A 23,730-nucleotide genomic window follows, 5' to 3' on the forward strand; every position below is an offset into this window, starting at 1 on the left:
GCAGTTTAAAGCCTCTGAGTGCCTCCTCGTTTTTTGTCGGATGGATATGGGGGTAACACCCTAGTGGAGGGCACCAGAGCAAGCTAGCCCAAGGGGGCGGACCGAGTGCCGGCATTGTGTGTTTATATATATATATATATATATGTATATAGAGTGAACTAACAGCACCAAAAAATACAGTAGAAAATAATTTTTCACAGTATGTCGGTTATAAGTGTACCCCAGCGGAATATCTAGTCACTATATGCCACTCCCCTTTCTTTATGGGGCGTCTGCTGGATCTTAGGTAAAACCTGCACTTGTACGTGTGCAGGATAGATAAAAATTGGAAAAAGCGAATAAGATCAGAGCGACCATAGGTGGTAAAAACTCTAGGTGACTATAAAAAGTTTCTTTTAAAAACAATGCGCGGTTTATTTACAACGAACGTTTAAGAAAATTGCACATAAAAAGACAACATACAAGAATGCTTTTTTAAAAAAAAACGTTACAAAATCTTTAAAAAACATTCCAAAGGGCATGTAAAAGACAAGAATAAAATGGTGCTAAAAATTCATGCACTAAAAGATGAGAAACATTAGAAACAACTGTGTGTCTAAAATTATGTAAAAAAATATATGTATATAAAAATTCCGTATAAAGAAAAAGCAGCTTAACTGAGGATTTCAATAGTAGCAGGAATCACCCAACGCATTTCGTCTGGTCTGACTTCATCAAGGGGTAATCTATATATATATATATATATATATATTAGTGATGAGCGTGTTCGGTTCCTCGGAATCCGAACCCCCCCGATCTTCACCCATTTTACACGGTTCCGAGGCGGACTCGAATCTTCCCGCCTTGCTCGGTTAACCCGAGCGCGCCCGAACGTCATCATCCCGCTGTCGGATTCTCGCGAGATTCGTATTCTATATAAGGAGCCGTGCGTCGCCGCCATTTTCACTCGTGCATTGGAGATGATAGGGAGAGGACGTGTGCAGCGTTCTCTCAGTTGTGTTCAGTGTGCTGCAAATATCTGTGCTCAGTGTGCTGCAAATATCTGTGCTCAGTGTGCTTGCAAATATCTGTGCTCAGTGTGCTGCAAATATCTGTGCTCAGTGTGCTTTATTGTGGGGACTGGGGACCACCAGTATTATATAGTAGGAGGGCAGTGCACAGTTTTGCTGACCAGTGACCACCAGTATTATACGTTCTCTGCCTGAAAAACGCTCCATATCTGTGCTGCATTGTAGTATATAGTAGGAGGACAGTGCAGAATTTTGCTGACCAGTGACCACCAGTATTATATCAGTACGGTACAGTAGTCCACTGCTCTACCTACCTCTGTGTCGTCAAGTATACTTTCCATACATACCTGTGGTGCATTTTAGTTGTTGTGCACAGTATATATAGTAGGAGGACAGTGCTTAATTTTGCTGACCACCAGTATATAATATATAGCAGTATGGTACAGTAGTCCACTGCTCTACCTACCTCTGTGTCGTCAAGTATACTATACATCCATACCTGTGGTGCATTTAAGTTTTGCGCAGTATATATAGTAGGAGGACAGTGCATAATTTTGCTGACCACCAGTATATAATATATAGCAGTACGGTACAGTAGTCCACTGCTCTACCTCTGTGTCGTCAAGTATACTACAAAAGTTCAGTAAAATGACCCAAAAATCAGAATTAAAAGCGTCTGAGGAGAAGCATAAACTTGCCAATATGCCATTTACGACACGGAGTGGCAAGGAACGGCTGAGGCCCTGGCCTATGTTCATGGCTAGTGGTTCAGATTCATATGAGGATAGAAGCACTCATCCTCTCGCTAGAAAACTGCAGTGCCACTCCTAGATGGGCCAGGTGTTTGTGTCGGCCACTTGGGTCGCTAAGCTTAGTCACACAGCTACCTCATTGCACCTCTTTTTTTCTTTGCATCATGTGCTGTTTGGGGACTATTTTTTAAATCTGCCATCCTGTCTGACACTGCAGTGCCACTCCTAGATGGGCCAGGTGTTTGTGTCGGCCACTTGGGTCGCTTAGCTTAGTCACACAGCGACCTTGGTGCACCTCTTTTATTCTTTGCATCATGTGCTGTTTGGGGACTATTTTTTGAAGTGCCATCCTGTCTGACACTGCAGTGCCACTCCTAGATGGGCCAGGTGTTTGTGCCGGCCACTTGGGTCGCTTAGCTTAGTCATCCAGCGACCTCGGTGCAAATTTTAGGACTAAAAATAATATTGTGAGGTGTGAGGTGTTCAGAATAGACTAGAAATGAGTGGAAATTATGGTTATTGACGTTAATAATACTATGGGATCAAAATGACCCCCAAATTCTATGATCTAAGCTGTTTTTGAGGGGTTTTTGTAAAAAAACACCAGAATCCAAAACACACCCGAATTCGACAAAAAAATTTCAGGGAGGTTTTGGCAAAACGCGTCCGAATCCAAAACACGGCCGCGGAACCGAATTCAAAACCAAAACACAAAACCCGAAAAATGTCTGGTGCACATAACTAATATATATATGTTTGTTATGAGCATAGCAGTGTAACCACTGTACATGTGCTCCCCCCTTTCTATAAGACCCACTGGTACCAGTAGAATTGGTGATTCATTGGGCTCTGTGGAGGAGCAGTCTCAGCGTGCAGCAGAAAATGAAGCCTTTCAGCTTCTGGTCCCGCTCTATGGTAAGCCCCGTCCCTTCAATGGCGCGTGGTTCCTATATAGATAATACTGGCTTTAATGTCATATTGTGTAAAAAAAAAAAAGAAAAAAAGGAGATTAGGATCCCCCTTTTACTTACCACCAGTGTGGGCACCACAGATCGAGGCCCGGTGACCGCCGCGCCCTAATGCCGCCACTCACAGGGGACCCGCTAACTGGGTAATACTCACAGCACCGCATGTACTTCGGCATCTGTAAGGGGTGGCGGCATGCGGCTGGTGTGTGCGCACGCCCTGGGGGTATGTGAAACAGCGCCTCAGGAGCTCAGTGTCCTGTCAGCGGGGATACGAACCATTAACTCTATAGGAAGTTGGTTCGGTGTCCCCCCCCCCCCCCCCCCCCCCCAAGTCCCACGACGCAAGCTGACTGGTTGCCAACCAGTGCTGCCTGAAAATAATAAACTAACATAAAATCTGAAGAAAACTCTCTGGAGCTCCAGAGAATGCACCCGGCTCCTTGGGCACATTTTTCTAAACCGAGTCTGGTGGAGGGGCATAGAGGGGAAGAGCCAGCACACACTAATGATTTCTTAAAGTGCCAGGCTCCAATGGACCCGATCTATACCCATGGTACTAAGGTCACCCCAGTATCCACTAGGCCGTTAGAGAAAATGAATTTATTCCAGTTTGGAATAAGGCTGTAACATAACAAAATGTGGAAAAAGTCAAGCGCTGTGAATACTTTCCGAACAGGGCCGGCCCGCCCGTTACGCGTGGTACGCACACGGGTGAGGCGCCACAGTTTTGGAGGCGCCAGCAGCCGCAGGGTGGCCAAACAGTCGATCGCGATTGACTGGTCGATGGCGTACATGCGACCAGTCGATCGCGATCCGCCACAACAGGCGAGGAGAGCGCAGCGCGCACCTCTCCTGCCTGCCGCCCTGCCCCTCAGTCTGGTCTCCGGCAGTGACGGCGGAGTGTATAGCTCAAATCAGGTGTCGGTTCGTTAGCCAATCAGAGCTCGCGGACCAGCGCCTGATTTGAGATGTACACGCTGCTGTCACCGCCGGAGACCAGACTGAGGGGCAGGGCGGCAGGCAGGAGAGGCGCGCACTGCGCTCTCCTCAAAGCAGCAAAACGGTGAGCAGCACTATGGGGGCATATGGGGCACTGTGGGGGCATATCTGGCATTGTGGGCATATGTGGCACTGTGGGGCATATGTGGCACTGTGGGGGCATAGCTAGCACTGTGGGCACATGGCACTGTGGGGGCATATATGTGGCACTGTGGGGTCATATGTGGCACTGCGGGGGCATATGTGGCATTGTGGGCATATGTGGCACTGTGGGGGCATATGTGGCACTGTGGGCACATGGCACTGTGGGCGCATATCTGGCACTGTGTGGGCATATCTGGCACATGGCACTGTGGGGGCATATCTGGCACTGTGGGCACATGGCACTGTGGGGTCATATCATCTGTATCTGGCACATGGCACTGTGGGGCATATCTGTATCTGGCACTGTGGGGGCATATCTGGCACTGTGGTGGTATACATGCCACTGTGGGGGCATATCTGTATCTGGCACTGTGGGGGCATATCTGTATCTGGCACTGTGGGGTCATATGTGGCACTGTGGGGGCATATCTGCACATGGCACTGTTGCGGTATATCTGTATCTGGCACTGTGGGGGCATATCTGGCACTGTGGGGGCATAGCTAGCACTGTGGGCACATGGCACTGTGGGGGCATATCTGGCACTGTGGGGGCATATGTGGTACTGTAGGGGCATAGCTAGCACTGTGGGGGCATATGTGGCACTGTGGGGTCATATCTAGCACTGTGGGGGCATATCTGGCACATGGCACTGTGAGGGCATATCTGTATCTGGCACTGTGGGGCATACCTGGCACTGTGGGCACATGGCACTGTGGGGGCATATCTGTATCTGGCACTGTGGGGGCATATCTGACACTGTGGGCACATGGCACTGTGGGGGCATATCTGTATCTGGCACTGTGACGTCATGGGGGTCATTCCGAGTTGTTCGCTCGTTACCAATTTTCGCAATGGAGCAATTAAGGCAAAAATGCGCATGCGCATGGTACGCAGTGCGCATGCGCCAAGTAATTTAGCACAAAAGTTAGTAGATTTACTCACGTGCGAACAAAGAATTTTCATCGTTGAAGTGATCGGAGTGTGATTGACAGGAAGTGGGTGTTTCTGGGTGGAAACTGACTGTTTTCTGGGAGTGTGCGGAAAAACGCAGGCGTGCCAGGATAAAACGCAGGAGTGTCTGGAGAAACGGGGGAGTGGCTGGCCGAACGCAGGGCGTGTTTGTGACGTCAAACCAGGAATGAAACGGGCTGAGCTGATCGCAGTGTAGGAGTAAGTCTCGAGCTACTCAGAAACTGCTAAGAATTATTTATTAGCATTTCTGCTACTCTTTCGTTCGCAATTCTGCTAAGCGAAGATACACTCCCAGAGGGCGGCGGCCTAGCGTGTGCAATGCTGCTAAAAGCAGCTAACGAGCGAACAACTCGGAATGACCCCCAGAGCCGGCCCTAACCAATATGATGCCCTAGGCAAGATTTTGGCTGGTGCCCCCTAGCACCACCGCTGGTTCCGCCTCTGACCTTGCACCTCTTTCCCAGCACCATCACCCGTCATCCATAGCAGTCCTTATTTTGGTGTTTGTACCCCCTATATTTCAAATAGGAACAGTACGCACATTTGACGCACAGCACAAAAAGGGGTGTGTTTTTGCTGGCAAGGGGCATGGCCACACAATAGTAACCCCAATTCCAATTACGCCACACAGTACTGCAACTTTATTCACATTTAATCATGTGATAGTGTCCATAATTCATATTACATCCCACAGTAGTATCACTTTACCTTATAAACATTACTCCTCACAGTAGAGCCCCTTATTCACATTACATCACACTGAATTGCTCCTTATTCACATTACACCACACCCTATTGCTCTTTATTCACAATAGATGACACAGTAGTGCCCTTTCTATACGCAACGCCACATAGTAGAGCACCTTATACACATAATGCCACACAGTAATGCCCCTTACACATATGAGACATTATTAATGTCCTTATAAACATAATGCGCCTTACACATTATGACAACCTTTATTAATGCCCTTTTACACATAAAGTTCCTTACACATATGCTGCACATTATTAATGCCCTTATACACATAATGACACACATAGTGCCCCCTACACATTTGCTGCACATTATTAGTGCCCCTATACACATAATGACACACATACAGTAGTACCGTTACACATATGCCGCACATTATTAATGCCCTTATACACATAATGACACACATAGTGCCCCTTACACATATGTTGCACATTATTAATGCATTTTTACATGACACACATAATGCTCCTTACACATATTCCGAACACTACTGCACAATCAACCCACTCACATGCACACAGCACTCACACTGCCACTAAAACTGTGACCTCTGCCTCTGCTTGGATACAGATGTGTCCTCATAAATCTTGCCTCAATGCTAACGTCGGGCACTTTCTTTATGAAAATGCATCTTATTTGCATTGCTATGTAGCTAGGATGCACAGGCAGCTTCTGCTGATTAAAATGATATGCAGCATGCCTATATACTGTGTGAGACTGTGGCTGTATCTGCATATGAAATGCTACACACAGAATATAGGCATGCCGCATATCATTTTAATCAGTAGAAGCTGCTGATGCCCCTAGACATATCAAATGCCCTAGGCAATTGCCTAGTTTGCCTATGCCTATGGCCGGCTCTGATGACCCCCCATATGTGGCACTGTGGGGGCATATCTAGCACTGTGGGCACATGGCACCCACTATCTCCCTGTCACCCATTATCTCCCTGTGACCCCAGCCTCCTCAGTCACCCACTATCTCCATCACCTCTGCCACCCAGTCACGCACTTTTTCCCTGTCACTGACAATCTCCCTGGACCCCTGGGGGTACTATTGTGTGGCCACGCCCCTTCCTTGTGAGACCACACCTCTTTTAAAATTTTATCCGATCAAGGGGCACTAAATTCTAAATCCGCTTACCAAAAAATTAAGCTCGGGTCGGCCCTGTTTCCGAATGCACTGTATCCTGTGATTCGTACACCGCTGCTTATGGTAGAAATACATACACAGCCCAACTCAGCATCAGCCGCAAAGGGTCAGTGATTTCTGTAGAATATTAGGTGTGTAATTTAATCTCTGGGTCATGCAGTGAGTGGAACACATATGTGTGGCTACAGGGACAGTGTGTGTAAAATGGAGGAGCCAGTGCCTTAGGTGAGCGATGCTTAGGGGTCTAAACTCCATGGAGGTCTAAAGTCTAACATCTTAGAGCTACTATAAATCCTGCATAGTGTGGCTTTGGAACCATGGAAGCGTCAAAGCATCATTGGTGTGCAAGCAAAAAGGTGCATTTGGGGCAATACCTCTTTAGCCCTACAACAAATAAAATCAGGACAATAGTCTTTATTGTTGAGCGGCAGGACAGGCTCATCACTCCCTTCAATTCGGGACAATTACATAGTATACACTGAGTCCCATCAGGTCCCTTCCCCCAAGGCCCCTGCACCCTTCCCAGACTCCCCTTAGGGGTCTTCTGCTCTGAGCAGAACAGAGACATCTTCTGAGTGGCGTATACCCATTGGGAGCACACGCTGGTCACCAATACTCAGAACAGAGAGAGGGGCAGTGTCGGACTGGGGCATGGAGGGCCCACTGGGGGGATGCAGAGGTAAAGGCCCATGCTTAGGGGTGTGGCCAGCTCCATTATGACACACACCACAATGTCCGTGATACATTATGCCACACACCACAATGCCCATTACACATTAAGTCCTACAGTAAGGATTCTAATTACTTTTAAATTATCTGCTCATTGCCAGGGGTTTCATGCTCTTGGTTCCATGCACGGTGCCAGGGGTTTTCATTCTCAGGGTGTCATGCTCGTTGTTAGGGGTTTTATGCACTGGGTGTTATGCTCGTTGCCAGGGGTTTCATGCACTGGGTGTCATGCTCGTTGCCAGGGGTTTCATGCTCTTGGTTCCATGCACGGTGCAGGGGTTTTCATGCTCAGGGTGTCATGCTCGTTGCCAGGGGTTTCATGCACTGGGTGTCATGCCCGTTGCCAGGGGTTTCATGCACTGGGTGTCATGCGCGTTGCCAGGGGTTTCATGCTCTTGGTTCCATGCACGGTGCCAGGGGTTTTCATGCTCAGGGTGTCATGCTCGTTGCTAGGGGGTAGTGTTTGTTGCTAGGGCTGTGCTCCCAGTTCAACATATGCCCCCAGTGCTAGATATTCCCTCACAGTGCCAGGTACTCACATGCGCCCAGTGGCAAATATAGGCCCCCCCATGTGCCAGGTACACATATACCCCCCAGTGCCACATATGCCCCCTCAGTGCCACATATGCCCCCTGCAGTGCAAAATATGTTCCCCCTCCCCCTGTGCCGAATATGTTCCCCCAGTGCCAGTTAAACTCCCCCCCAAGCTGTTTTGTGATGGAGGGACACGGAGGGCACAGCGCGCGCCTCTCCTGTGTCCCTCCTGCGTCTCCGGCGGGTCTGTTAAATGAAGTGCCGGTTTGTGAGCCAATCAGAGCTCACGAACGGGCACTTCATTTAATAGACCCGCCGGAGACGCAGGAGGGACACAGGAGAGGCGCGCGCTGTGCCCTCCGTGTCCCTCCATCACAGCAGCGGAGGGAAGGAGGGAGAGGAGACAGCAGATTTACATGCGGACGGCTCGTCCACATGTCAATCTGCGCATAATCAGTGGCGGCGCCCCCGCAGCCCTGTGCCTCCAAGCCACCGCGAGGGCTGCGGGGGCAGTAGTTACGCCACTGCCCCCAGGCAGTAGGGCCCACCGGTGGTTTCCCCTGTACCCCTATGGGCCAGTCCAACCCTTTGAGAGGGGGCTACAAGTGCATCACCGGGCTCCTTGATAAGTTTTGCCATGGAAAGCGATGGACTCTTCTAACCCTGGTATCAGCACACCTTACTTTATATGGTGTAGTGTTTGGTGCTAGCAGTGATACCCAGCATATGCTTTTTTTCTATTCCATAGTAAAGAGGAGGTCTACCTAATGTACATTACATATATTACAGTTCATAGAGATGGTGAAGGAAAGCTATTTGAAGTACAGCATGTATTCTATACGACAGAAGGAACAATAACTATATGCTGCAGGTGGTATCTTTGACTCTACAAGTTTTGAGACCGCCACTGCCCATCTGAATTACAAAATCAATGATGAAATGCCTATTGTATGTGCAAATGGTGACAATACACAGACATGGACTATCTATGCCATATAAGACGTGATTCTTCCAGTAACCCAGACTCTGCATGTTATGAATGCGTAACACAGGAAAAGGGAAAGAACAGTCTGAAGATTAGAAGGTTTGTTGTACCTCAGATAAGTCCCCATTTCTGGCGTGGATTTTCGCCATGCTCTCCAGCCAGGTCCTACGCAGCTCTGGGGTGCTGGCATATGAGTTTGCCAGGCTGTACTGAAGGTCCACTAGCATCTCTGGATCCTTCTCATGCTCCTTCATCTGCGCTGTTGCCATTAACACTGTCCTGATGCGTTTGGTCAGATCCTTCACCTCAGCTGGAAATAGAGTATTCTTTGGAGAGAGCAAAATTTTTTTATTTTAAATAGGTGTATTTCCTGTTCCTTGGTAGTAACATGATTTAGCAATTCATCTTTAGATATTCTTAGAAGTCATTTTGACACTAACTGGGGACTTATTTATTAAAATATTCTGCCTTTTCTAGTTTCTACAGTACCTCCCACCTCACCCCTTTTAGTCTATCCGTGACCATAAAACAATTGTTCTCATTCTACCCCTCCACCTAACTCTGGGGTATGCAGAGTTCATTCTAGCGCACTGCATCCAATCAGTGAGGAGGGAATATTTTAATTTTGATGGGCAAAATTTTACACCTGATGTATAACCATAGTACAGTAGCGAAATATCAAGTCTAAAATGTTGCCATTCAAAATTAAAATATGCCCTGCTCACTAATTAGAGGTAGGGTGCTATAATGAACACTAGAGGATAGATGTAATAGGGTGTGATTTTTTTAGGTGTGGATTTTAGGTCATGTTTTTATTACTTAGTCAGAAGCATGCACAGATCATGCTTCTGTCTGTAAAAGTAAAGAGAGTGTTAAAATATATTTAAAAAAAAAACTATGTGCAGGTGCTCCCCAAAAGCATAACCAGCCTTGGGCTCTTTGAGCCGGTCCTGGTTGAAAAAATTGATTGGGGGTTCCCCGTATTTAAACAACCAGCACCGGACTCTTGGACTGGTCCTGGTTCCAAAAATACTGGGGACAAAAGAAGTAGGGGTCCCCCGTATTTTTGAAACTAGCACCGGGCTCCACTAGCCAGGGAGGTGATCCCGCAGCTGGCAGACATTTTTATATAGGTCCCTGCGGCCAAAGCATCACTCCCCCAACTAGTCACTTCAAAGGGGGGTTCCCTGGGGGAGGGGGTCCCCCCTCCCACAGGCATCCAAGGGTAGGGGGTGAAGCCCGAAGCTGTCCCCCCATCCCTGGGCAGTGGATGGGGGGGCTGATAGCCAAAATTGTGTAAGAATGCAAAAATAAAAGAATATTGTCCTTTGTTGTGGAACTACAAGTCCCAGCAAGCCTCCCCGCTTGCTGGTACTTGGAGAACCACAAGTACCAGCTTGCAGGGAAATAACGGGCCCGCTAGTACTTGTAGTTCCACAACAAAAGAAATACCCAAATAAAAACACAACACACACATCGTGAAAGTATAAGTCTATTTACACATATGTGCACACTAACACATACTTACCTAGTGTCCCACGGAGCCCATCGGTCCCCTTGTCTAGTAGTGTCCATTGGGGTACCTGTAAAAAAGAAACCAATATACTCACCTATAATCCAATGAAGATCGGTCCACTTCTTTACATGTAGGCATCCATGGGTTAAAAAAAAAAACAACGCAAAAAACCCAGCGCACAGCCAATCAGGAGAGCACTATGACGTGGTGCTCCCTGATTGGCTGCCGGGTACTCTAGTGACAGGAGTCACGGGGGGTCCCAGCATTCGGGGAAAGGGGATCCATGTGTAAATATGGATCCCTTTTAGTGGACCGTGTTTTTTGCATTTTTTTTAACCCATGGATGCCTACATGGAAAGAAGAGGACCGATCTTCACTGGTTTATAGGTGAGTATATTGGTTTCTTTTTTACAGATATCCCAGTGGATACTACTAGACGAGGGGACCGATGGGCTCCGTGGGACACTAGGTAAGTATGTGTGAGTGTGTAAGTGTGCATGTATGTGTAAATAAACTTATATTTTCATGGTGTGTGTGTGTTGTGTTTTTATTTTGGTATTTCTTTTGTTGTGGAACTACAGGTAACTGTTATTTCCACGCATGCTGGTACTTGTGGTTCTCCAAGTACCAGCAAGCGGGGAGGCTGTAGTTCCACAACAAAGGACAATATTCTTTATTTTTACATAATTTGGGCTATCAGCCCCCCATCTACCGCCCAGCGATGAGGTAACAGCCTTGGGCTTCTCACCTGGCCCTTGGGTGCCTGGAGGGGAGGACCCCTTGATTTAAGGGTGTCCCCACTCCCCCAGGGAACCTCGGCCAGGGGTGACTAGTTGGGGGGAGTGATGCTTTGGCCGCAGGGACCTATATAAAAGTGTCCCCCGGCTGCGGCATCACCTCCCTGGCTAGTGGAGCCCGGTGCTGGTTTAAAAAATATGGGGGACTCCTACTTCTTTTGTCCCCCGTCATTTTGGAACCAGTCCCGGTCCAAGAGCCTGGTGCTGTTTGTTTAAATACGGGGAGCCCCCATTTAATTTTTTCTCTATATTTTTGCAACCAGGACTGTCTCAAAGAGCCTGAGGCTGGTTATGCTTTTGGGGGGGACCTGCACGTCGCTTTTTTTTTTAAATATTTTAACACTTTCTTTACTTTTACAGACAGAAGCATGCACGGGTCTCACTGATCTGTGCATGCTTCTCCAAAAACCGCCAGTCTAAACCTGGTCTATTATTCTGGCGATTTTTGGTAAGGTTTTGTGTGCAAGTGAAAAAATCACATCCTATTACGTTTGCGATTTTCATTGTTTCCAATGGGAAAACATCTGGATGTGTTTTTTCACTTGTGATTTTTGGTATATGTTCAAAACTTGTGATTTTTAACAAAATCGCAAGCTATTACATTTGCAATTTTCGGAAAATGTGCGAATTTGCTGTAAAAATTGCACATTTTCTAAAATCGCACCCTATTACATTTAACCTCAGGTATCTGTCCTCTTCTACTCTGTCAGTTTCTCCCTATGATGACCACCAATATCACCTTCAGATTGTAAGCTCATGTGTCCCTCTCTCCTGTGTCTTCGCTACCTAATTATGCTAATTGTACACTGTAATTGTGTATATATGCTAAATTGTTTGTGTCAGTCTATACTCATGTAACATGTTGTCAGTTATAATTCGTCTGTTTGGCCTTACAAAACTTTTGTGGTGCCTCAGTAATAATAATAATAATAGCAAGAATAATACCCTGAGACATAAAACCTCCTACTTTATCATCAAGATGTACTGTAGTAACAAATATCAGCATGGCAGCTCAGTGATACTATACTCAGTTATACTCAGCTACCCAAAGATAATGGGTGGGGTGGGGGGCACTTTAAGAGTAGTCAGTATCCAGGGATATGCGCATGCATAACAAAAATAATTTTCTTATTATTATCAGTTGAAATAATGATTTTTATTTTTATCGAAAAACTTTTTTTTGCCAAAGATTGGGCTTTTCTCTGCTTAATAATAGTCTTACGTGAGTAAGTAGTGTCTCAGTTTTTGGGTTTTATCTTTCCTGGGTATTTATTTATGCATAAAATCAGGGTTTAAGTGTAAATTTAAATATAACATGAAAATTATTCTTGTTTTCATTTAGCAAGCCAGGGAATAGGTGAGAGCATAACAGAGAGAGGTTAGGGGGTGGTAGGGAAGAGAGGAGATGGTACCAGGTGAGATACAGTAGAGGAACAAGGGACAGAGGAGTGGGTACCAGGGGGAGTGGATATTGTACCACAAGCCAGGGTGGCACTAGCAGGTGAGAGAGAGTTTTTCAATGAGGAGTTGAGAAGGGGACAGGGGAGATATGAGAATGTTTCAGGAAAGAGATTAGAGGGTGGCAGGAGAAAGATGAGATGCTGACAGGGTAGAGATGAGAGTATTGCAAGGAAGGTGACAGGGGAGATATGAGAAGGTGACAGAGGAGATATGAGAGTATTCCAAGCAAGAGTTGAAAATAAGAATTTACTTACCGATAATTCTATTTCTCGTAGTCCGTAGTGGATGCTGGGGACTCCGTAAGGACCATGGGGAATAGCGGCTCCGCAGGAGACTGGGCACATCTAAAGAAAGCTTTAGGACTATCTGGTGTGCACTGGCTCCTCCCCCTATGACCCTCCTCCAAGCCTCAGTTAGGATACTGTGCCCGGACGAGCGTACACAATAAGGAAGGATTTTGAATCCCGGGTAAGACTCATACCAGCCACACCAATCACACTGTACAACTTGTGATCTGAACCCAGTTAACAGCATGATAACAGAGGAGCCTCTAGAAAAGATGGCTCACTACAGCAATAACCCGATTTTTTGGTAACAATAACTATGTACCAGTATTGCAGACAATCCGCACTTGGGATGGGCGCCCAGCATCCACTACGGACTACGAGAAATAGAATTATCGGTAAGTAAATTCTTATTTTCTCTAACGTCCTAAGTGGATGCTGGGGACTCCGTAAGGACCATGGGGATTATACCAAAGCTTCCAAACGGGCGGGAGAGTGCGGATGACTCTGCAGCACCAATTGAGAGAACTCCAGGTCCTCCTCAGCCAGGGTATCAATTTTGTAGAATTTTACAAACGTATTTGCTCCTGACCAAGTAGCTGCTCGGCAAAGTTGTAAAGCCGAGACCCCTCGGGTAGCCGCCCAAGATGAGCCCACCTTTCTTGTGGAGTGGGCATTTACAGATTTTTGGCTGTGGCAGGCCTGCCACAGAATGTGCAAGCTGAATTGTACTACAAATCCAACGAGCAATAGTCTGCTTAGAAGCAGGAGCACCCAGCTTGTTGGGTGCATACAGAATAAACAGCGAGTCAGATTTTCTGACTCCAGCCGTCCTGGAAACATATATTTTCAGGGCCCTGACAACGTCTAGCAACTTGGAGTCCTCCAAGTCCCTAGTAGCCGCAGGCACCACAATAGGTTGGTTCAGGTGAAACGCTGAAACCACCTTAGGGAGAAACTGAGGACGAGTCCTCAATTCCGCCCTGTCCGAATGGAAAATCAGATAAGGGCTTTTACAGGATAAAACCGCCAATTCTGACACGCGCCTGGCCCAGGCCAGGGCCAACAGCATGACCACTTTCCATGTGAGATATTTTAACTCCACAGATTTAAGTGGTTCAAACCAATGTGACTTTTGGAACCCAAAAAACTACATTGAGATCCCAAAGTGCCACTGGAGGCACAAAAGGAGGCTGTATATGCAGTACCCCTTTTACAAACGTCTGAACTTCAGGGACTGAAGCTAGTTCTTTTTGGAAGAAAATTGACAGGGCCGAAATTTGAACCTTAATGGACCCCAATTTCAGGCCCATAGACACTCCTGTTTGCAGGAAATGTAGGAATCGACCCAGTTGAATTTCCTCCGTCGGGCCTTACTGGCCTCGCACCACGCAACATATTTTCACCAAATGCGGTGATAATGTTTTGCGGTTACATCCTTCCTGGCTTTGATCAGGATAGGGATGACTTCATCCGGAATGCCTTTTTTCCTTCAGGATCCGGCGTTCAACCGCCATGCCGTCAAACGCAGCCGCGGTAAGTCTTGGAACAGACAGGGTCCTTGTTGGAGCAGGTCCCTTCTTAGAGGTAGAGGCCAAGGATCCTCCGTGAGCATCTCTTGAAGTTCCGGTTACCAAGTCCTTCTTGGCCAATCCGGAGCCACGAATATAGTGCTTACTCCTCTCCATCTTATCAATCTCAGTACCTTGGGTATGAGAGGCAGAGGAGGGAACACATACACTGACTGGTACACCCACGGTGTTACCAGAGCATCTACAGCTATTGCCTGAGGGTCCCTTGACCTGGCGCAATACCTGTCGAGTTTTTCCCAACGGTTTATAATCATGTGGAAGACTTCTGGGTGAAGTCCCCACTCTCCCGGGTGGAGGTCGTGCTGAGGAAGTCTGCTTCCCAGTTGTCCACTCCCGGAATGAATACTGCTGACAGTGCTATCACATGATTTTCCGCCCAGCGAAGAATCCTTGCAGCTTCTGCCATTGCCCTCCTGCTTCTTGTGCCACCCTGTCTGTTTACGTGGGTGACTGCCGTGATGTTGTCCGACTGGATCAACACCGGCTGACCTTGAAGCAGAGGTCTTGCTAAGCTTAGAGCATTGTAAATGGCCCTTAGCTTCAGGATATTTATGTGAAGTGATGTCTCCAGGCTTGACCATAAGCCCTGGATATTCCTTCCCTGTGTGACTGCTCCCCAGCCTCGCAGGCTGGCATCCGTGGTCTCCAGGACCCAGTCCTGAATGCCGAATCTGTGGCCCTCTAGAAGATGAGCACTCTGCAACCACCACAGGAGGGACACCCTTGTCCTTGGTGACAGGGTTATCCGCTGATGCATCTGAAGATGCGACCCGGACCATTTGTCCAGCAGGTCCCACTGGAAAGTTCTTGCGTGGAATCTGCCGAATGGGATTGCTTCGTAGGAAGCCACCATTTTACCCAGAACCCTTTGTGCATTGATGCACTGAGACTTGGCTCGGTTTTAGGAGGTTCCTGACTAGCTCGGATAACTCCCTGTCTTTCCCCTCCGGGAGAAACACCTTTTTCTGGACTGTGTCCAGGATCATCCCTAGGAACAGAAGACAAGTCGTCGGAACCAGCTGCGATTTTGGAATATTGAGAATCCAATCGTGCTGCCGCAACACTACCTGAGATAGTGCTACACCGACCTCCAACTGTTCCCTGGATCTTACCCTTATCAGGGAATCGTCCAAGTAAGGGATAACTAAAATTCCCTTCCTTCGAAGGAATATCATCATTTCGGCCATTACCTTGGTAAAGACCCGGGGTGCCGTGGACCATCCATACGGCAGCGTCTGAACTGATAGTGACAGTTCTGTACCATAAACCTGAGGTACCCTTGGTGAGAAGGGTACATTTTGACATGAAGGTAAGCATCCTTGATGTCCCGAGACATCATGTAGTCCTCTTCTTCCAGGTTCGCAATCACTGCTCTGAGTGACTCAATCTTGAATTTGAACCTCTGTATGTAAGTGTTCAAAGATTTTAGATTTAGAATCGGTCTCACCGAGCCGTCCGGCTTCGGTACCACAACAGTGTGGAATAATACCCCGTTCCCTGTTGCAGGAGGGGTACCTTGATTATCACCTGCTGGGAATACAGCTTGTGAATGGCTTCCAAAACTGTCTCCCTGTCAGAAGGAGACATCGGTAAAGCCGACTTTAGGAAAACGGCGAGGGGGAGACGTCTCGAATTCTAATTTGTACCCCTGAGATATCACCTGAAGGATCCAGGGGTCTACTTGCGAGTGAGCCCACTGCGCGCTGAAATTCATTGAGACGGGCCCCCCACCGTGCCTGATTCTGCTTGTAAAGCCCCAGCGTCATACTGAGGGCTTGGCAGAGGCGGGAGAGGGTTTCTGTTCCTGGGAACTGGCTGATTTCTGCAGCCTTTTTCCTCTCCCTCTGTCACGGGGCAGAAATGAGGAACATTTTGCCCGCTTGTCCACGAAAAGACTGCGCCTGATAATACGGCGTCTTCTCATGCTGAGAGGCGACCTGGGGTACAAACGTGGATTTCCCAGCTGTTGCCGTGGCCACCAGGTCTGAAAGACCGACCCCAAATAACTCCTCCCCTTATTAAGGCAATACTTCCAAATGCCGTTTGGAATACGCATCACCTGACCACTGACGTGTCCATAACCCTCTACTGGTAGAAATGGACAACGCACTTAGACTTGATGCCAGTCGGCAAATATTCCGCTGTGCATCACGCATATATAGAAATGCATCTTTTAAATGCTCTATAGGCAAAAATATACTGTCCCTATCTAGGGTATCAATATTTTCAGTCAGGGAATCCGACCACGCCAACCCAGCACTGCACATCCAGGCTGAGGCGATTGCTGGTCACAGTATAACACCAGTATGTGTGTAAATACATTTTAGGATACCCTCCTGCTTTCTATCAGCAGGATCCTTAAGGGCGGCCATCTCAGGAGAGGGTAGAGCCCTTACAAGCGTGTGAGCGCTTTATCCACCCTAGGGGGTGTTTCCCAACGCACCCTACCCTCTGGCGGGAAAGGATATAATGCCAATAACATTTTAGAAATTATCAGTTGTTATCGGGGGAAAACCACGCATCATCACACACCTCATTTAATTTCTCAGATTCAGGAAAACTACAGGTAGTTTTTCCTCACCGAACATAATACCCCTTTTTGGTGGTACTCGTATTATCAGAAATGTGTAAAACATTTTTCATTGCCTCAATCATGTAACGTGTGGCCCTACTGGAAGTCACATTTGTCTCTTCACCGTCGACACTGGAGTCAGTATCCGTGTCGGCGTCTATATCTGCCATCTGAGGTAATGGGCGCTTTAGAGCCCCTGACGGCCTATGAGACGTCTGGACAGGCACAAGCTGAGTAGCCGGCTGTCTCATGTCAACCACTGTCTTTTATGCAGAGCTGACACTGTCACGTAATTCCTTCCAACAGTTCATCCACTCAGGTGTCGACCCCCTAGGGGGTGACATCACTATTACAGGCAATCTGCTCCGTCTCCACATCATTTTTCTCCTCATACATGTCGACACAAACGTACCGACATACAGCACACACACAGGGAATGCTCTGATAGAGGACAGGACCCCACTAGCCCTTTGGGGAGACAGAGGGAGAGTTTGCCAGCACACACCAAAGCTCTATATATATACAGGGATAACCTTATATAAGTGTTTTTCCCCTTATAGCTGCTGTATTGTTAATACTGCGCCTAATTAGTGCCCCCCTCTCTTTTTTAACCCTTTCTGTAGTGTAGTGACTGCAGGGGAGAGCCAGGGGAGCTTCCCTCCAACTGAGCTGTGAGGGAAAATGGTGCCAGTGTGCTGAGGAGATAGGCTCCGCCCCTTTTTCCGCAGACTTTTCTCCTGCTTTTTTATGGATTCTGGCAGGGGTTAAAATTCATCCATATAGCCCTGGGGGCTATATGTGATGTATTTTCGCCAGCCAAGGTGTTTTTATTGCTGCTCAGGGCGCCCCCCCCTAGCGCCCTGCACCCTCAGTGACCGAAGTGTGAAGTGTGCTGAGGAGCAATGGCGCACAGCTGCAGTGCTGTGCGCTACCTTGGTGAAGACAGGATGTCTTCTGCCGCCGATTTTCCGGACCTCTTCTGTCTTCTGGATCTGTAAGGGGGCCGGCGGCGCGGCTCTGGGACCCATCCATGGCTGGGCCTGTGATCGTCCCTCTGGAGCTAATGTCCAGTAGCCTAAGAAGCCCAATCCACTCTGCACGCAGGTGAGTTCGCTTCTTCTCCCCTTAGTCCCTCGATGCAGTGAGCCTGTTGCCAGCAGGTCTCACTGAAAATAAAAAACCTAAACTAAAACTTTCACTAAGAAGCTCAGGAGAGCCCCTAGTGTGCACCCTTCTCGTTCGGGCACAGAGATCTAACTGAGGCTTGGAGGAGGGTCATAGGGGGAGGAGCCAGTGCACACCAGATAGTCCTAAAGCTTTCTTTAGATGTGCCCAGTCTCCTGCGGAGCCGCTATTCTCCATGGTCCTTACGGAGTCCCCAGCATCCACTTAGGACGTTAGAGAAAAGATGATAAAGGAGAGATAAGAGGCTGCATATTTTCAGGGACCCAGGGTTACCTTTAATTTCACTGAACATTTATAAAGTACAAAATGGCAGAGGGGCAGCAAACAATCCTGTTTGCAGGTGACATCGTCCTCACAATGTGCAAGTGTGCCCAGACTTCCACCAAGGTGTACAGGCTTATGGAGGACAATGACAGTGTTTGCATTGCAGCAGAAGTCTGGACTATCCAAGGAAAAGAGTTGGATGGAGTAAAGGTGTTCACTGCCAAACATGAAGTGCACTGCAGTTTCACAGAATGGATTAGAATTAGACTCATCTCAAGTGCATTATACTCAATGTAAAACATAGAAAATGCCAAAGAACAACGGGGGTCATTCCGAGTTGTTCGCTCGTTATTTTTTTTCGCTACGGAGCGATTAGTCGCAAACTGCGCATGCGCAACGTTCGCAGTGCGCCTGCGCCAAGTAAATTAGCACAAAAGTTTGGTATTTTACTCACGGCCTAACGAAGATTTTTCATCGTTCTGGTGATCGGAGTGTGATTGACAGGAAGTGGGTGTTTCTGGACGGATACTTGCCGTTTTACGGGAGTGTGCGGAAAAACGCTGGCGTTTCTGGGAAAAACGCGGGAGTGTCTGAAGAAACGGGGGAGTGTCTGGGCGAACGCTGGGTGTGTTTGTGACGTCAAACCAGGAACGAAACTGACTGAACTGATCGCAGTGTAGGAGTAAGTCTCGAGCTACTCAGAAACTGCTAAGAAATTTCTATTCACAATTCTGCTAATCTTTCGTTCGCAATTCCGCTAAGCTAAGATACATTCCCAGAGGGCGGCGGCTTAGCATGTGCACTGCTGCGAAAAGCAGCTAGCGAGCGAACAACTCGGAATGAGGGCCCATATCCCATCTAATAAGAACTTTTGAGCTGGAGCAAAGTAAAAAATAGTAAGTTGATAAAACCATGTTTCACTGCAGGTGGGGGCAGATTTCAAACATACAGAGAGATTTTGTTTTGGGAGGGGCGTGTCCAAACTCAAATTGAAATGTAAAAATAAAGCTGCCCAGCATTTGTGGGCTACATGCAAAAGCAGCCAGTATTTACCTTGAATCATACTTGCTGACTTTCTGGCTGCACAATGGAGGGCATGGTGTAGGTGGGCTTTGTGGGAGCATGGTGGCGAGGTCACTCCATTCAAATCTAGGAGGGTGCAGGGGAGGGCAACCGCTTCCTACCTAGCTTACTCTGGGAAGCGGGCCCCACCTCCTCAGCCAGTGCCATCTTCCCAGTGATATTTGGGAAGATGGCGCATGAACACTAGAAAGCAAAGACTCTCCAGAGTCTTTGCTCTTAATGTGCTGCGCCATCTTCCTGAAGATGGCACTGGGAAGATGACGACGGTCATGGTGGGGGGACCTGCTTCCCGGTTGAAGGGGGGACAACAGACTGTTCCTGGGATAGTAGGTAAGTAGGCCCTTCATGCAAAAAGAAAAAGTATTTGCACCCCTTGCATCAACTGAATCAGGCCCTGAGAATGCTCAGACCCTGCTGTGTTTTCTTTTGGTAGAACATTCTTTTTTTTGTGTAAAATATACTGTATGCAAGCTTGCTAATGAAATGTGAGGTAGCTAACCATTGTAAATACACAAGTGGAAATACACGTCCATGCATACCGCCACTGAGCTAGTTCCTGGCTCCAGATGGCTATTTGTTGTGTTTAGCATTATTTGTTAACCCTATTATTACCTTCATCTGCTTGTCTCCATTAGCAAAGTTGTTGATAATTGCCAGTGAATGTTGAAATCGAGAGCCCCCAATGCCCGCATCAGCAATCAGCTGACTTACTGCTTTAATAAGCTGTTAATACAAACAAGATGTATGTTTTCAATTTATTGTGTAACATGAAAACAGCATTTAAAATATATTAGTGTCATCAGAATCATCTGTGGAATAAAACGACCATTAACTCACAGGAATTAGAAAATTGAAACTGACAAATGATATAGAAAACTGCACGCTGGGGAATAAATGTCCATTTACTAGCAGTAAATTTAGTTAATAATATTGGATATTGCTGTATGTTTATTTTGAGTAAACATAATTTGTAGAGGTTTATATTAGATTATAACGCTCCATGCAAAACAATGCATGACTGAGATTAGTGTTTGCAATTTATTCACAACTGACAAGGAAAGCTGAGGCTTGTAGTTCTGCCATAGCTAGAGCAGATATGATTTATCTCTGCTATATGTCCTTACTACGCTCTGTAATATTTTTTGTCAGTATTTCAATAATTTGTAACAAGATGCATGACACATAGTTACAACCATTCTAAAGGTGGGTACACACTAATAGATATATCTGCAGATCAATTGATCTGCAGATATATCTATGTACGGATTGGGCAGTGTGCTGTGCATACACACTGCCCGATCCGTCGGGTTCAGTTCAGCTGTCAATCACCGCCGGCCGCCGCAGCATGTGTCTGGGCGGTCGGACGACCGCCCCGTATACACACAGCGACGCGCCAATATATCGTTAGATATATTGGCCGTCGGCTGTGCTGCGCGGCCGACGCGATACGTCTGTGAACGACGGAGTTCACAGACGTATCGCCCGTACACACTGGCCGACGGTCCCGCGATATATCGGTCGTTCAAGAGAACGGCCGATATATCGACCAGTGTGTACGGGCCTTAAGAAGCCTCTTCTGCATTGCATTGACTTTTTTTGTTACAAATGTCACTCTGTATCATAACCGCTATTTTAATACTGTGCCATTCTGTTGTTTATATGTGAGTAGGACTGTCCTGATGTATATGGAATGGGTGTTTTTTTTGGCTGCAAATCCATAGACAGTAGCTGTTGCTTTTAGCTGAAAGCCATCCACAAATTGTGCTGCCTTATGGGCCCTACACATATAAAGATCCGCCGCCGAGCTACCAGACGGCGAATACGGCCGACAGGCGACCCGACGGTGGCGGGGGGGGGGGGGGGGGGGGGGTCGGTTGCAGTGACAGGGAAGTGAAGTTTCTTCACTCTCCCCGTCACCCGGCTCCATTGAAGTGCAGGCAAATATGGACGAGATCGTCCATATTGGCCTGCATGCACAGCCGATGGGGAACCAGCGATGAACGAGCGCGGGGCCGCGCATCGTTCATCGCTGGTGACTCCACACTCAAAGATATGAACGTCATCTCGTTCAATAATGAACGAGATCGTTCATATCTTTGAGGAATATTGGCCAGTGTGTAGGGCCAATTAGCTAAAGAGCTGCTGTCTAACAACCTATGCTCTGCAGTGCTATGTACTATTAACATGCAGATACAAAAAAAAAAAGGTACTGTGTTTAAGTCATTCACAGATGCCCAAATTTCCACTTCAACTACTCATCAGACTTTTATTATTATTATTATTAATGAAAGGAAAGCAAAAAAAAAAAAACATGAATTAACTTATGAAGCATTTATCAAACATAAATACAATAAGATGTATAGTAATGCAGCGGGTGAATTAGGTATGTAAATTACCTGCAGATGTGATCTCACAATTGACTTTTGTTTTGTATACTCAAAGTTTTTCCTCATGAAGAAATACAGAAGAGCTGAAGCCTCATTTTGAGTGGAGCGCGAGCGATGATTGCAACATTTCAGGACCTCATAGCAGAAGGGACCGCAAAGGTCAGCTTGTCCTTGAAAGAATGCAGAAGGGAACTGGAAGGGAGATAAACCCTTACATCAAGATTGTTCAAAAAGAGCTAAGGTTGTGCATCTTACCTGCATTTACACATAAACCAGTTTAAATACTGTACGTTTGACCTTGTAACATGCTGCCTACAGTTTTATAGTGTGTAAGAGACATATAATAATTGTTTATATTGCATTATGTCACCCAATGGACTTCACAAAAAAGTATTGCATGGTAGATAGATACCAACAATCCTACTCTATTCTATTATATATGCATAGAATATATAGCATGGTTGGCACTAAATATAAAAACTACAGTATATAGAACTATTTTAACAAATGTCATTTCTCTTCTTTAAATATAAAGAAACTATTCAAGAATATAACTAAAATTATATATTAATTAGTATCACGGCTATAAAAGCCTGTCTATTAAGGAAGATAAAAAATTAGTCATGTTTGGTTAAATGTTATTTCAAATTAAATGTTTCTTTAATAGGACCAACACATTCACTGGACATCCCAAAAAAAAATCTAATAACCACTAATTAGTCTTTAATGAAATAATATATTTCACTTTGTTTTTCTAATGTATATATTTAACTTAGTTTTCTATGGAATCCTACAAATGATTGCGTTGTCAATGGTGTTTAGTAATTTCCCGTGGAGTCAGGAGGGAGACCCATGTGATGCAGACCACAATGCACTCCTCTGATTACATAGGCTGCATAACAGGCAGGAGACTGCATGGCTAGGCCCTATATTAAATAGAGGGAGAGCCCAGAAATGCAGCTTATGCTTCATGGGTTCATGGGTCAAGGATATGGGCAGAGGAGCTTCAACTGCTGAAAAGAGGCCCTTGTTCTGCGCTCCAAAAGGTGACTTGACAATTCAGGTTTCCCCCACACCTATAGCCCACATTGTGGCTGTACCCCATGTAGTGGCAGCAGTTCCACCACTGGCTGCATAAGCTCTCTCTAGACACCTTGAATCTGTACTTTTTGGCTTTATCCCATAAAGGAAAAAAGAACTTGAATGGGGGTATGAAGCTAGCAGTTGCATGTAAAGCTTGTCAGGTCAATGTTGCCTGTTCCCAATCACTGTAAGACTGCCAGATTGTGCGATACACATCTCTTACCAACCTTGCATATATACCCAGACTCACAGCATGATCTATATGACTGAAGAACACAGGATCGCAGAAGCACCATGTGCCCTAGCCCCACATTTCCTTGCTTTTTACCTTACCAGGCAGTAGATGGATGGCACCATTTTCTGCTTCTCAGACTGGAGTGTGATGATGAGCAGAGGGCTCTGACATTGTTACACACTCAGTGTATCATAGATATGGAAGCAGCATCCTGTAGCTGCACAGGAATAAGGCTGCAGCTGCTCCTTCATGTCATTACTGTATG

At 46.7% G+C, this 23,730-nt stretch overlaps 1 protein-coding gene across 7 annotated transcripts in view; it reads right to left on the minus strand.

The window, feature by feature from the left end:
* Positions 1–23,730, minus strand: part of DOCK10 (dedicator of cytokinesis 10) — a 691,954-nt gene that overhangs the window by 62,264 nt on the left and 605,960 nt on the right. For all 7 annotated transcript variants that reach the window (XM_063916012.1, XM_063916009.1, XM_063916010.1 and 4 more), the window contains exons 43-45: positions 22,157–22,339; positions 20,373–20,483; positions 9,117–9,332 (exon numbers count right to left, since the gene is read on the minus strand). In XM_063916012.1, coding sequence (XP_063772082.1) covers positions 9,117–9,332; positions 20,373–20,483; positions 22,157–22,339 — 510 coding nt within the window. The remainder of the gene's footprint in view (positions 1–9,116; positions 9,333–20,372; positions 20,484–22,156; positions 22,340–23,730) is intronic.

Source organism: Pseudophryne corroboree, chromosome 4 (genome assembly GCF_028390025.1).
Source record: "Pseudophryne corroboree isolate aPseCor3 chromosome 4, aPseCor3.hap2, whole genome shotgun sequence".
In the NCBI taxonomy this organism is placed as follows: domain Eukaryota; kingdom Metazoa; phylum Chordata; class Amphibia; order Anura; family Myobatrachidae; genus Pseudophryne; species Pseudophryne corroboree.